Genomic DNA, 13131 nt, shown 5'->3' on the forward strand with positions numbered 1-13131 from the left:
TTTTTTTTTTTTTTTTTTTTTTGTGACTATGGAAAAATAATTGGGAAATTCTTCTGTTGCAGACCACTCAGAGCACAACAGAATGGTTTTGACACGTAACAGTGCTACTATTGCATTGCACCCTGTGGCATCCTTAAAAGGATTTCTCAGTACTGAAGCGTGCTGTGGCACCCTGGTGGAGAATTCCTGTTTTGGTCTAAAACAGGTGGCCTTCTAGGTGGTGGCAAATTAATTTAGGATTAATGCAGCATATGTAGCAACAACTGTTTCTTTGATGGCTTGTCCTGTTTCTAGAAATCCCTGAAGTTGTGAAACATTGTTTTTCACATGCATGTGTCCTTGCATGTGCACATTAACCACTTGCTGAGGTGTTTTGCAACACGTGTTTGTAGATCCTTCTACAGTTTCACTTTTCAGCCGCATGCTCGCTCCCTGTCTGGCAAACAGCAGACTCTCATAGTCTGCTGCTGGTTGGTTTGATGTCCACACAGGACAGATGCTCAGTTGTACGTGTAAACATATTGCAGTCAATTAAAACTCTGTGGACTGTTGACTTATCATCTTGCTCTCATTGGGCAGAAAATCTCTGTTGGCTTTCAGCTGATGAAAAAACCACTTTGCAAGGTAGACGGGTTTTGGCTGCTGATGAATCAGCTTTCCATAAATGCTAGTGAAAGCTTTGCGATAGGACCAGAAAGTTCAAATCTGATCCCCAACAAACTGTGAAGTGTTAATTAGATATTAATCCCAGTATTTGAAAGCTTCAGGAAACCAGAATGTGGAATGAAACCCATTCTGTATTGAAGTCAATGGCAAGACTCCCACTGATCTCAGTGGAGTCTGAACTTCAATTCCTATAGCAAAAAAATCTGTATTTGTCTTCTCTTTTGTTCCCTTCCATGTCAAACTCCAATTATGTGTAGCTTGTGCCTATGTTCTGGGGTCCTCACAAGTGGGCTGTGACATGAAAATGGCTCTATTAGCCCAAAAGAGTACTTAGTCCTGTGTTACAGGATTTCATGAAAATTTAGCTCTTGCAATCATAGTCAATCATCTCATAACTCTCCACTTGGGAAGCACAATAGATACCATTTCAGTTGAGTTACAGAGTTCATAGCCTTTACTTTACATGCTTCAGTAGTTCATATAGTTCTGAGCAAGAATCTGGTCTCTTGTATACTACTTGCTGCTCTCAGAAGGTCAATTCAAAGGGCATCAGAAGCCAGTTCAGATTTCACTTTGTAACTAAGTGTCCCATCTTCCATCCCTTACTCAGGCAAAACTCCCTTTGAAATTAAAGGAACAGGCCCCACGTTTACAAAAAATAAAGACTCCCTCGACCTCTGGTTTAATTAAATGTGTTCCTATTGCCAAAATACTGTTATTGCTTACCAAACCCTGTGAAGTCCTGCAGTTCTCTTTCTAAAAGCATTTTGTAACTGGTGTATAAAGCAGGAACATAATTCTCTCATAATGCATTTTACAGTAGTATATGTCTGATGTATACGTGTTTTTTCTAGCCCCTCGAGTGACGCAGCTAGAGGGAAATGCCTGTGAAATCACCTGGGAAGTGGTTCCACCCATGAAAGGAGACCCTATCAGTTATGTTCTGCAGGTACTGGTTGGGAGAGAGTCTGAATATAAACAGGTAGGAAAATGGCCTGATGTTAAGATAACTAACTGATAATGTGATGGGATTTTTTTTGTTTAATGTTCTCCTTCACTGTACTTTGAGTTGTATCTGCGTATCACATACTGTATACTCCTATTCACTTTATGATGACCAGAGGAAGCACATCTATTACGTTTCCATTCTGATTAAAATCATGGGAATATCAATTTAATATTTATTAAAGTAAAAAGGTCCTATCGTTTGTTAACACTTACGAGCATTGAAATAATTCTGTTTGTCCTTGATCCTTTCTTAAAAACAAAATAAAAAACAAGCATAAAAACCCAGCCATCTGCATTTAAAGCAGCAGCTTGAGTACTGAACTTCACAGAATATCAGGCCAGAGAAATGTAGCTCTGTGTTGAAAGTGTCCTATCACCTGTGCCTCAGAGGAGCCTTGATTTAGAACTAGACCAAAGACAGTGGGGTGGAAAAGAGCATTTAGCTGGAAGCCCCAAGGAGTTGGGTGATGCAGACCTATACTTACCAAGGAGGAGCACCACTGACCAACTGGTCTCATAAACTAATATAATGTTTATGCTGGTACCTGATGTACTTAAGTTCTATAATATTCTCCCAATAAACAGATAAGGGCCCATTTAAGTTCTTTTCCATGATTCTGTGCCCCTCTATAGAAGAATTATAGCTCAATTATGAATAAGAACTGTAATGAGACCTTCACGGAATGGGAAGCAGATTCCCCTACTTCTTTCTACCAGTTGGGTTTTGTTGCAGCTTTGCATAAAGCAGCTGGTGCTGACTGTTGCTAGGGACAAGATGATGGGCGTGATAAGCCACAAATCTAACCTACTTGAACAGTTGCTGGATTTCCATGGCAGACTTCAAGGCATTCTATGCAAGAGTTTGATAATCTTGTGCCTTAAAAAAATGGATTCAAACAGTGAGTCCATTCTATTTAAGGTCTTCTACCTTACCATCACAAGGGTATCCAGTCTACTTTGTTCTATTGGTTTATTCTTGCATTATCATATGGACAAAAATATTAAAAAATGAGGTAAGTAAAGTACATGCATATCTACCTGTAGGCTGTACCTGCATTGTGAAAATGCTGTTATTTGTTCCACATCTTTTCTGCCCATTGCTGCAAAATGAATGTTTTATCATTTTTTATTTTAAAAATAATGCATGTAGCCATATACAGACATTACATCTGGGGCATTTCAAATGTTTGAAGCCAAAGGTTTGACATCCTCCCAGAGACTGCCCAAGAGCAGTGCTACTGTTGGTGTTATAGGACACTTAACCAATGGTTTACCTCGTTCTGCTCTACCATCCTTTCTGAAGTGGCCTCAGCATAAAAAAGTATTAACCATAGTGTTGGTCACCTTCATGGAGAATAGTATGAAACTTCTTGTTTCTGTGATAATCAAATAATTTAATTGTTGTAATTGGAAGACAGAAGTATAAGAAAGCAGAGAAACTAGAAAACTCTTTCAGGCATTTTATGTTTTAAGGTTTTCATTTCTCATTAATAAAACAAACAAGAAATCTAGGCTCTTGATGATGCTTAGAGCATTCAGTTGGTGTGCTCACAACTGACGCACTGGAAAAAGCTCCCGGCAAAGGTTCCAAAACTGATATTTTGAAACTTTGAATTAAGTAATTATGAGTGACTAATGATAAGCAACAAATGAGGGTGAATTTTGCATCCTTAATGAATCAGAAAACAACTTCACTCTTCGAAACACTTTACCCTCACCACAAATGCTGTTTGCTTTCTAAGTTTACATTAGTAATCTGTTTTACTCACTCTCGTAAGTGCAGTATTCATTAGGTATGTGTGACTGCTTCTGACTCCAGGGGCATATTATAAAGAAAAGCTTTGTAAACTGCTTGGAAGATACACAGATGAAAGGCACTATAGAAGTGAAGACTGCTAAAAACATCCATAGAAATCAACCATACCTGAACTGTTGGGTGCTAATATGCAGTCCCCAGTGTGTTTGCCAAGAACTGTGAATACTATAGGAGGTGGGAGACAGATCAGTAATGGCATTAAGTGAACTTAAGGTCTTTTGGCAAAGAAATATAACAAAGAATGGGCCCCATTTCTGTTTATCTTGTTTTTATATTAATTATAGCTTCGAAGCTGACTATATGCTTTGTAGAGGCTTTTCTTTTTGTTCATCTTGCCTACATGATCTCAGATTCTAGGCTGTGGCCAGGCTCTGCAGCTAAGTACAGACAGTCAAAAAGCCTGAGCCTGTGTCAGTTGAACCTTTGCAGGTTCATCTAAGCTACGTAGATTGAACTGAGAAAGCAAGTGAACAGGCATTCACATTTGATTCCAGAGATGCAGCTGCATGCTGCACTGGCCAAGGTCAGAAGGCAGGGCTCGCTAGAGCATGCCTCCTGCTGGGCTGGAGCAGATGGCTTGAGCCAAAGCTAACCTGCATACCTTGCTAGGGGGAGAAGTGCAAAGCATCCTGGGATGCTGGGGGACTGTGAGTTAATTTGAATCTGGAGGGGATCTGGGACAGAAGTTCAATAAACCGATTTTAACGTAAGTCAATAAAGTCTGATACCACATCCATCCAGGTTTATCTTAAACTGGTTTCAGTGGCCGTTTTGAAAGTAGCTTATGTGCACTGAACTTCTGTTGTGTTACAGAACTGGTTGAACTGGTTTTTGTTCATGCGTGCAGGTTTGGGTTGTGTGCAATTTCTGTCCCTAGCCTACAGGATGCAGTCTGAGTCAGGATGGGAGCCCAGGGGAACCATTGGTAATCAATCCTGTGGTTCTGGGACTGGTTTTATACCAGCCCAAGCAGATGTGAGACCATTTTTAGGCTGGCTATTATCTACACTATGCTAGTTGTCCATAAGGGACATTGTTCAAGACCAGACTGGCAGAGCACAACACACTTTGATAATATTTCTTACATGGCCTATTCTGTGCATGCTGCAGGGGATTGGCGTAGGAATATGCCATTTCTAAAACTACTAAGACTCCCCAGCCCAACGCAGTCTGTTTTCTGCCTCATGCTGTGAATTCCAGCAGAGAATCTGATCTCTGGTGTTCAGTTAAGGGGATCTAATAACTTGTAGAGTTGTATCTGAGCAGAGTCCAGCAAATCCCCTTGGAAGTGCTTGCTACTGAGCTAAATTCTGATTATTTTAAGCCATCCCTCAGTTACCCTACACAGTAGGATTCTAGGTGCGAAAAAGCAAGCAGGAAATCCCGTTTCAAAGAGAAATGTTAAGTTTGAATTGTTATGGGATTTCCAAGGGCCTTTCTGTGCAGTGGGCACTTGAGTAAAGTTTTAGCACAAGCATTAAGCTGTTTTGGCCTGGCAAACATGCCAGCTGCTGGTCTACACTCATGTTCCCACTATTGGTATAAGCAATTGAAGTAGCACCATTGAAAGATTTCCCTCTAGTCCTCATGCACAAAGTGTGCATGGTCCTTATAACTCAGTAATGCACATCTGGGGCTGGGGACCAAGATTCACTGTTTCCAGTGCAAACTCTCTAATTAGTATAAGCTCCCTGAAGCAAGGACAGTTTTCATGGTTACCTGCTTAAATAGATTACTACTTCCCCTCCCACATGGATGAGCAAGGATAGTCAGAGCCTTGTCTTCGTTCCCCAGTGTGCTGAACTAGAGCAGAGGGAGAAGTCATTTGCGCCTGGAAGTGGTCTGCAATGTTTACCCCCCGCCTCATGGCACAAGGAAGAAGCAGAGCCATCCACATCCCTTTACAATGGGCAGACTGTAAAGGTTTGCTCGTCAAGTCTATGGCGCATAGTGGGGTCTTCAATCTTGATTATGGCACTTCTTATAGTTCTCGCGTAAAGAAAAATATTACCAGGGATGATCATAGAAGCAGAGAAATATTCAAGATTGTGGTATATGCATAAAGATATGACGGAAATCTATTTTGTAAAACAACCTTCAAAACAGACGAGTAGTAAACGTTTTATAACAGTTTTTTAAAGTGATAATACCTATTTATGTTTTTTCAACCAACCAAAGTACAACTGTTTCCCTGTGACACCAGTCAGCAATCCTGTCAGTTGCCAGGAGATCACTCATTTTGCAGGATCTGGACATTTTAATTGGGAAAACATGGTGTAAGTCCATAGGGTAGCAGCTGTCTGGCGGCTGCCAATTGATTTATTTCAGGTAAGCGTTACTAGCAGATGACCAAAACATCCTTGCTCATTTAACTTTAATCTCAAGGACTTACTTTCAATGAAAAAAGGCAATAAAAAGCTCATGTACACAAACTCATGCAGAGACACCTTCAGCTGGAATAGAACAAACCAAATTGGACTGCAAAGTGCCTGTTACCTCCTCATGCTTGTGGGAAACTGTTTGCAAGATCACAATTTGAGCAAATGGGAGAAAGTTTGAGATTTGACATATTGGGGGGGGGTTGCCCCTCAGGAATTCTAATAAAAACATTACTATGCAGGTAAATATACATTATGAAAAATTCACTGGGCTCCAAAACAGGATGGCATTCACTTTGTTTTAAATGGTCCCGATCATTTTTACAGTAAGAGTTTGTTAGGTTTTGGTTTTTGCTTCAGTTTGTCATCTTAGATTTGCATCTTTTAAAAATCAAAAAAGGGTTGAACAAAACGATAGACTCAACTATCAACAGAATACAAGTAGGACAAGTACGCATCCGCATCTGAAACTTTCAATGATTATGGTTGTTTTAAATAAGGAATTTTCTTCCTCCCCCTCATCTCTTCTGGGCTCTAACGAGTGATGCATCATTCCACACACAGTCTCCATGAACTCTGCTGATGGAGTACTACTCCATGTTGACAGAATCAACTTCCACAGATGAAGCTGCATTCGAGATGGGCTGTCAGGAAGATACAGGAAGCTGCATTGAGGAGGCAGCATGCGGCCTGCTGCTGCTGCCTCAGTATTATTTTTTTTATTAAGCAGCAAAATTACCTAAGCAATTTAAGGGCTCTTCTGCTTCAATGGACTTTCTGTTGTGCCACAAGGACAAAAGAAGAGCCCATATGCAGAATTAGAGTGGATCAATTCTGCCTCCCTTCCTCATCTTGAACAGTTCTATGATTTGTGAATAACACCATTGACTTCAGTGGACTAGATGTCTTGCATTATAATGTGGCCGGGACATTGCAGCTCCTGCCCAGTGTCTTTTGCAGCAAGAATCAATAGAGCAAATGGGCTGTGAAGCAAATTATCAGTGGGATATAATAAGAGAAAGCATTATCCTTTAGGCAGTTGCAGCTGTATGAAATCTTTTAAGACTTGTACTCGGTATTAGCATTAACTATGATCTATTGCTGCAAGCGTTTGGTTGCATCTCAGAATGAAATATCTCCCCAGAGAGAGGCATTTCAGGAAGTGTGCCAAGTAGGATTGCTGCTCATTTAAATCCTGAGGTTGCAACTGCTGAGAGCACCTGCTCCCCATAGGTAAAGAGAGGTTACTGTGCCTTGCCTTAGCTTGAGCAAAGAGCAAACTGGTTAGAGCTGCAGACACCGCTGCAGTTTATGTACTACTTCAGCACATCTTACTAGTATAATTTACATGGGTATACAGTTACTACATTTTTTATGATGTGACTTTACACAAGACTACAGTGACTTACAAATGTGGAAGCTGTAGAGTCTGTGTCTACAGCCAGTGTAAGGGCAGATTACTTTGGTGTAAACATGTTGCGTATCCAAACCCTATCTTTGAAAGAACGCATTAACATCCTGTGAGGTAGACGTTCCTACTGGCGGAGTGACTTCGCTGTATTCAGATTACTAGAAAAAAATCTTACTCTAGGTTAGGGGTGGGCAAAATGGTGGATCTGGCCAGCAGCTGTACTCCATTTCCCTTGCACTGCAAGGCTGGGGTTGCCATGGAGACTGGCCCCAGCCACACTGGCAGGGCAGAGAGGCTGCTCTGCTGCTGCTGGGATCTTGCAGCAGGAGCAGCTTGGTCCAGGGCCAGGGCAGAGCCATGATCTGCAGCCTGCATGCTCTGGGCAGAGGCACGCAGGCAGCGGGTGGCAGCTCTGCCCTGGACCACACTATCACCACTGTAAGGAGCCGGGGCAGAGCTGTGATCCGCTGCATACATGCCCCTGCCCAGAGCAGGCAGGCTGCAGATCGCAGCTCTGCCCTGGCCCCAAACCAAGCTACTCCTGCCGCAAGATCCCAGCGGCTCCAGAGCAGTCGCTCTGCCCTGCTGTGTGCCCTGCCAGTGCGGCTGGGGCTGGTCTCCATGGCAACCCCAGCCTTGCGCTATCACAGCACAGCTGTGGCTGGGGTCTCCATGTAGAGTGGCCCCAGCCATGTGAGCAGGGGCTGCTGGGAAATGGAGTCCACTGCTATTCAGATCTGGCCCACAGGCCAGACTTTGCCCGCCCCAGAACTTAACAACACCAGGACCAGTCTTCCTTCATGTGGAAGGAAACTGAGTTTTACCTCACGGCAGATCTGACGGAAAGCAAAAGGAACCAAGGAAGAAACAGTACGCTCTTCTCCAGTCTCTCATACTTGGGTCTGCCAAGTTCTTGTCTGCTTTGCCTGTAGAGGCAGAGTGTATGACAAACGAGTTAGACAGGAACCTGCATGATGATGCTCTCCCCTCCCTTGGCAAGTGGAAGGGGGCTAAGGATTTATGTACTCCTCCAGTTAGAATTTTATCCAGAGCATTTTATTTCCTGGAGCTCCTTAGGGTGCCTGAAAACCATGCAATAAAAGTGAAGCATTTACTTTTCCCATTTCAAGAAGATAATAGAGCAGTCCTATTCGGTGCCTGTAAAGAGCAGTCATTCTTTGAAGAGTGGCAGTCAGTGACACCACAAGGCCTGCATTTATTCTTTATGATGTTGCTTATCAAATTGGCTTTGTTTCAAGTAAAAAGGTAAACTGCTGCAAACAGCTTGAGAGCTGACAGTCAAAAACTTGTTGTTGCTGCCTCTTCCAGCCTCAGCTGTGGTAAATCTGCATTTGGAAATCAGCTGTCAGTAGTCTGGTAATTGTGCAGAGCAGAAGAGAGTTCAGCATGTACTTCAGTAGCTGCAGTGCAACAGTGATAGAAATGTGGGCCAGGTTTTCCAAGCCTAGAAGCCAAAAGTTAGGTTCTTAATTCAGTGCCCTGATTTTTAAAATCACTGAGGGGTCAGCTGGGTTCAACAGTAATTGCTAGGGGTTCAGCACTTCTGCAGGTCAGGTCACTAATTCCCTTACTTTAAGTACTTGGATACTGCGGAGCCATCAATGTGACTGTTTTCTGAAGTCTTGCACTTGAATTCTGTTACTAAAATAAACAGGATACAGGAGTTGGAGATACTGAGGTAGGAGGTGATGTTTCTTCAGTAGCACAGTTAGGGATGGGTAAGCAGGGCACCCAGCCTGCGTGCTGATTTAGAGGGAGCACTAGACTGGTGGTCGCTAAAGAGACCGGGCTGCAGCAACACCAGCTGGGAGCAGGGGAGACCATGCTGTGGCAGCAGCAGCTGGAGTCATTGAGTCCTTGGGCAAGTAAGAATAACACCCTATTTCTATCCTCCTTCCCCAACACACGTCACCATACCCCCAGCCCTCCAGCAGAATTTGCCAGTTAGGACTTTGATGTTTGTCAGTTCAGTTTTTAACCACCAGTGTCCTATGTCCATTGGTGCTCTGCCACTTGAGGTTGCATGCATATTCATATAATCCAAGTAGCATGTGGTGATGGGAGCTGTTTGCTACCAAAGCAAAATATGCTATCTCTAGGGCTCTTGGGAGTTAGAGGGACAATGCTGATTCATTATGTGCCATCAAAAGTGCGTCTTGGGTGTAATGTTCTAATTTACAACCCTATAATACAGTTTGAGAGAGAGGAAAGTAAATGATAGATTAGAACATAGTATAGTCTCTAAAAAGAGGTAATAGGAGGTCTGCCACTTTGATTATTTCAACCTGGACTGGGGACATGGGGCTTCTAGACGCATGCAGGGAGCGTGCTCTGATGCGCTGCAATTCCAGCACATCGGAGCAGAATCGAGTCTGGTGGAGTGTGGGAATTAACATGCTTCAACAGCCTCCAGCGTCTCATGTATCAGTGTCCCCGCACTGAAAAATGGTGTTGGGGATCTTTGAACTAAAGCTCGTTAGGTAAAAGACTGAGGTACTTGAATTATTCTTTTGAATCTTGAATGTCTTTGGTTATGTTTGGGTGTCAGGATCTATATTTGCATAAAACATTATGTTATATTAAGGATGAATTTAATTTGTGTAAATTTTTAATCAGCGGACATTCATTTTTCTTTTTTCAAATAGCAAGTCAGGACACTCAGTTGAACCTGGAATGCTTGGCTGTCAATACACAATATAATAGCGCTATCTGTATGCACTAAAATTCTGTCACCATTGCTACCTTTCCTGACTTTTTTTCTTCCTCTCCTACAGCTTTGCTTAATGAGATAGGAAATACTCATTCATTTTTATTAGAGTTGTTTACAGTGTGACTGACTTCATGAATATTTTTGGTTATGTGTAAGACTGTTATCTGGTTTGTTAAATATTAAGGCTCTGGAGGACAGCCTTGCTTGTGTATGACCACCTTGGCAATGGAGTTGGTAAAACTAATTAAGAATGGACATAATAAGAATGAAATAATAAGAATCCAGAGCTTAGCTTCTTAGCAAGAGGTCTGTTGGCCCTCTTAAAAGAAATAAAACTTTCACGAATGAGCGTGTTTTCTAAAAAGAAATTCAGAGACAGGTTTTCCTCTGATCACCATCCCATATGGCTTTTTGTTTATGAATAGGTCTTGCCGTCGTTTATTAGACTCCAAATATTTCTATTGTGGTCTACAGGACTTTGAAGTGCAGAATGCAGTCTTGTCCTAGGGCCCTAGTGCATTTTTTGTAACCTTGTGAAATTTGTTTAAATGTTGTCAAGTTCTGAATGATCAAAAATAGCCGTTGCTCCTCAGTAGTTCCAAGGCACAACTTGCTTTTGCATTATGCCAAAGTTTCTTGGTGTTGTATGTGGTATTCTTTATATTCTGTAAGTGTGGTGCTCCATACATTTCTGTACCAAAATCAGAAATATCTTTGTATGAGCCCATACAGAAACCTTTTTCATTGACTGTAGAATAAAAACAGTTCAGTTGCATACTAAAAGTATTAAAGTATAATTCTAAAGAATATAAAAAGTGTTTGTGGGGACCCTGCTGGTTTTGGGCTGCTCTCTTCTACTCCTGCATTATCTTAATGAGGGTAGCACAAACATGGCATATTCTCCAAAAACACTCTTGTGTGCTGCTATCTAAAATAAAGTAACTTTATCTAAAATACCTGTTCTGTCATGTGATTTATGTCTTTTGTATATTATCCGAGTCAAGGAAATATGCGGTAAATAGGAGTAAAATAACTGAAATTGTTAAAAGTAGCACGGCTAATCAGTCTCAGAAGAATGTTACCCTTCTATTCAGAATCGTTTGCAACCTGTATCTTCAGTAGGCTCCACTTTTTATTTCCAACGTGCTAATGAGGGTGGGTGCTCCCCCTGAATAGAAAACACGGGTGCATAGGAAACTGGGCCTGGGAAGTATTTCAGGTATATATGAGAGAGAGAGTGGGGAGCTGGCCATTCCCTTCCACCAGTTCTCCGGTCTCATGCATCACCTTACCTACCAAGTGATCCCTCTGTATGGAAAAAAGCTTCTAAGACTAGTCTTAAAAATCTATCAAGAGGTGCAAAAAAAAATGAAGGCTCTGCTTAATGATTCAATGCCCCTTTGCTGGGGGAAGTAGGAGTGCAATCAGTGTTATATCCTTGTCCCCGGCTAGCATTCCATCTCTCATTCCTCTTGCTGCATTTCGTCATTCTTCACCTCAGACAATCTCAGAGAAACTTCTTTACCGTTGGATGAATTGGACAAGCTACACAGGGTAACCTGAAAACCTCTAATGAGGATTCTTCAAGATGCTGAACAGGCTTTAAACTAGAGAGTATAGTTTAGTACTGCATCCTACACTGCATGCGGGGCAGGGTAGAGGGAAAGAGGATTGGACTAGATGACCCTTGACGCCTAAATGACAACAAGAATTATGGCCAAATATTCACAGTGGGCCTGATTATTAACCATATTGAACCCTGAATGTTCTTTAACTTCACTCATTCCAATTTGAAATGGTAAGGTACAGTACTTAGTCTGTCCTCCATAAGGGAAATATGGCCCTCATTTTATTAGTGGAGAGAACTAAGCTTTTGGTGAATCCCCTCCAGAGGTGGTGCCAGTTTGCCTAGCATTGTAACAAATGGCAAAACTGACAACTAAATACATATCACTGTTATTAAGGAAGCTGTGTATGGACTTCTCTGAGTCCCAAGGAAGTTGGGCAAACTTCCAGTCAAGTCGGTGACGTGTTGTCTGTATGCAGACTCCAGCTCTGCGTAAATGCTGCAGTCATGCAGGTTAATGGGGCACACAGTAATAGCCAGCCCACTGCAAGGAGAGAGGCTATGTGCTTTAAGTTTACTCTAATATTCAGCTAGAATCAAGACCACACGTAAAAGCTGCAGTAGTCAGGGAGCATAGGAACACACAGGGGCATTATTACCAAACTAGCAAATTGCCCATCAAGCATGACAGGGGTGGGGGGGTTCAGATAATGCCCCCTCCCTGTGTCTGGCTGGGCAGCGCCTGTGTGGACCACAGGGGGGCACCGCTGCCCTTGCCCCACCCCCGTGCGCCGCTTCTGGGAAGCGGTGGCACTCCGTCTTCCCCCCCCCACGTGTACCTGCTATGGCCTTCCCACATACCCCCAGGGGTATGCGTACCCCCGTTTGACACCCCCTATTATGTATTATAGTAGTGCCAAAGACTCCTGTAGAAGATTGAGGTACTGTACTACATAGTGTACAAATGCCTGTGAAAGCTTTAGGTTTAGGGCACTTTGCTCCAAGAGGGTGAGGGGTGGCTCTTTAATTAGAGTGGCTCTGAGAACTGCTCTACTTAAAGTGCCACAGTGTCTTATGTATCAGCGTGCCTGCACTTCAAAATGGTGGCCGGGGCACTTGGACTAAAGCTCCTTTGATGAATTTTAGTTCAAGTGCCCCCACTGCCATTTTGAAGTGCGGGGATGCTGGTACATGAGAGGCTGCTGGAGCACAGTCATTACCACGCTCCAGTAGTCTCGATTAATCGAATCTGCTCCAATGTGCTGCATGTCAGAGCAGCCTCCACGCTCACATACAGGCACCCCGGGTACTTACATGGCCATAGCACCTCCTCAGATGCAGAAAAATGATGTCACTCTATTTTACATACTGGGAGCTGAGGCACTTGGATGTGGTCTGTAGCAAAGCGAGGGACTGAACCTCAGCTCTAGAGCTAATACCCTAACCCTATCTTTATCCTCTTAGAAGACTATTAGACAAAACTGCTAATCAGGAAGGTTAAATCTACATTGTTTTATAGTTTCATAGTTTCTAGGATCAGAAGGGACCTGAGCA

At 42.7% G+C, this 13131-nt stretch overlaps 1 protein-coding gene across 2 annotated transcripts in view; it reads left to right on the plus strand.

Annotated features, from left to right (window-relative positions):
• FNDC3B (fibronectin type III domain containing 3B) overlaps positions 1–13131 on the plus strand; it is a 449034-nt gene that overhangs the window by 426778 nt on the left and 9125 nt on the right. For both annotated transcript variants that reach the window (XM_019503306.1, XM_019503307.1), the window contains exon 25: positions 1521–1648. In XM_019503306.1, coding sequence (XP_019358851.1) covers positions 1521–1648 — 128 coding nt within the window. The remainder of the gene's footprint in view (positions 1–1520; positions 1649–13131) is intronic.

Source organism: Gavialis gangeticus, unplaced genomic scaffold, assembly GCF_001723915.1.
Source record: "Gavialis gangeticus isolate Ggan-Ray unplaced genomic scaffold, GavGan_comp1, whole genome shotgun sequence".
In the NCBI taxonomy this organism is placed as follows: domain Eukaryota; kingdom Metazoa; phylum Chordata; order Crocodylia; family Gavialidae; genus Gavialis; species Gavialis gangeticus.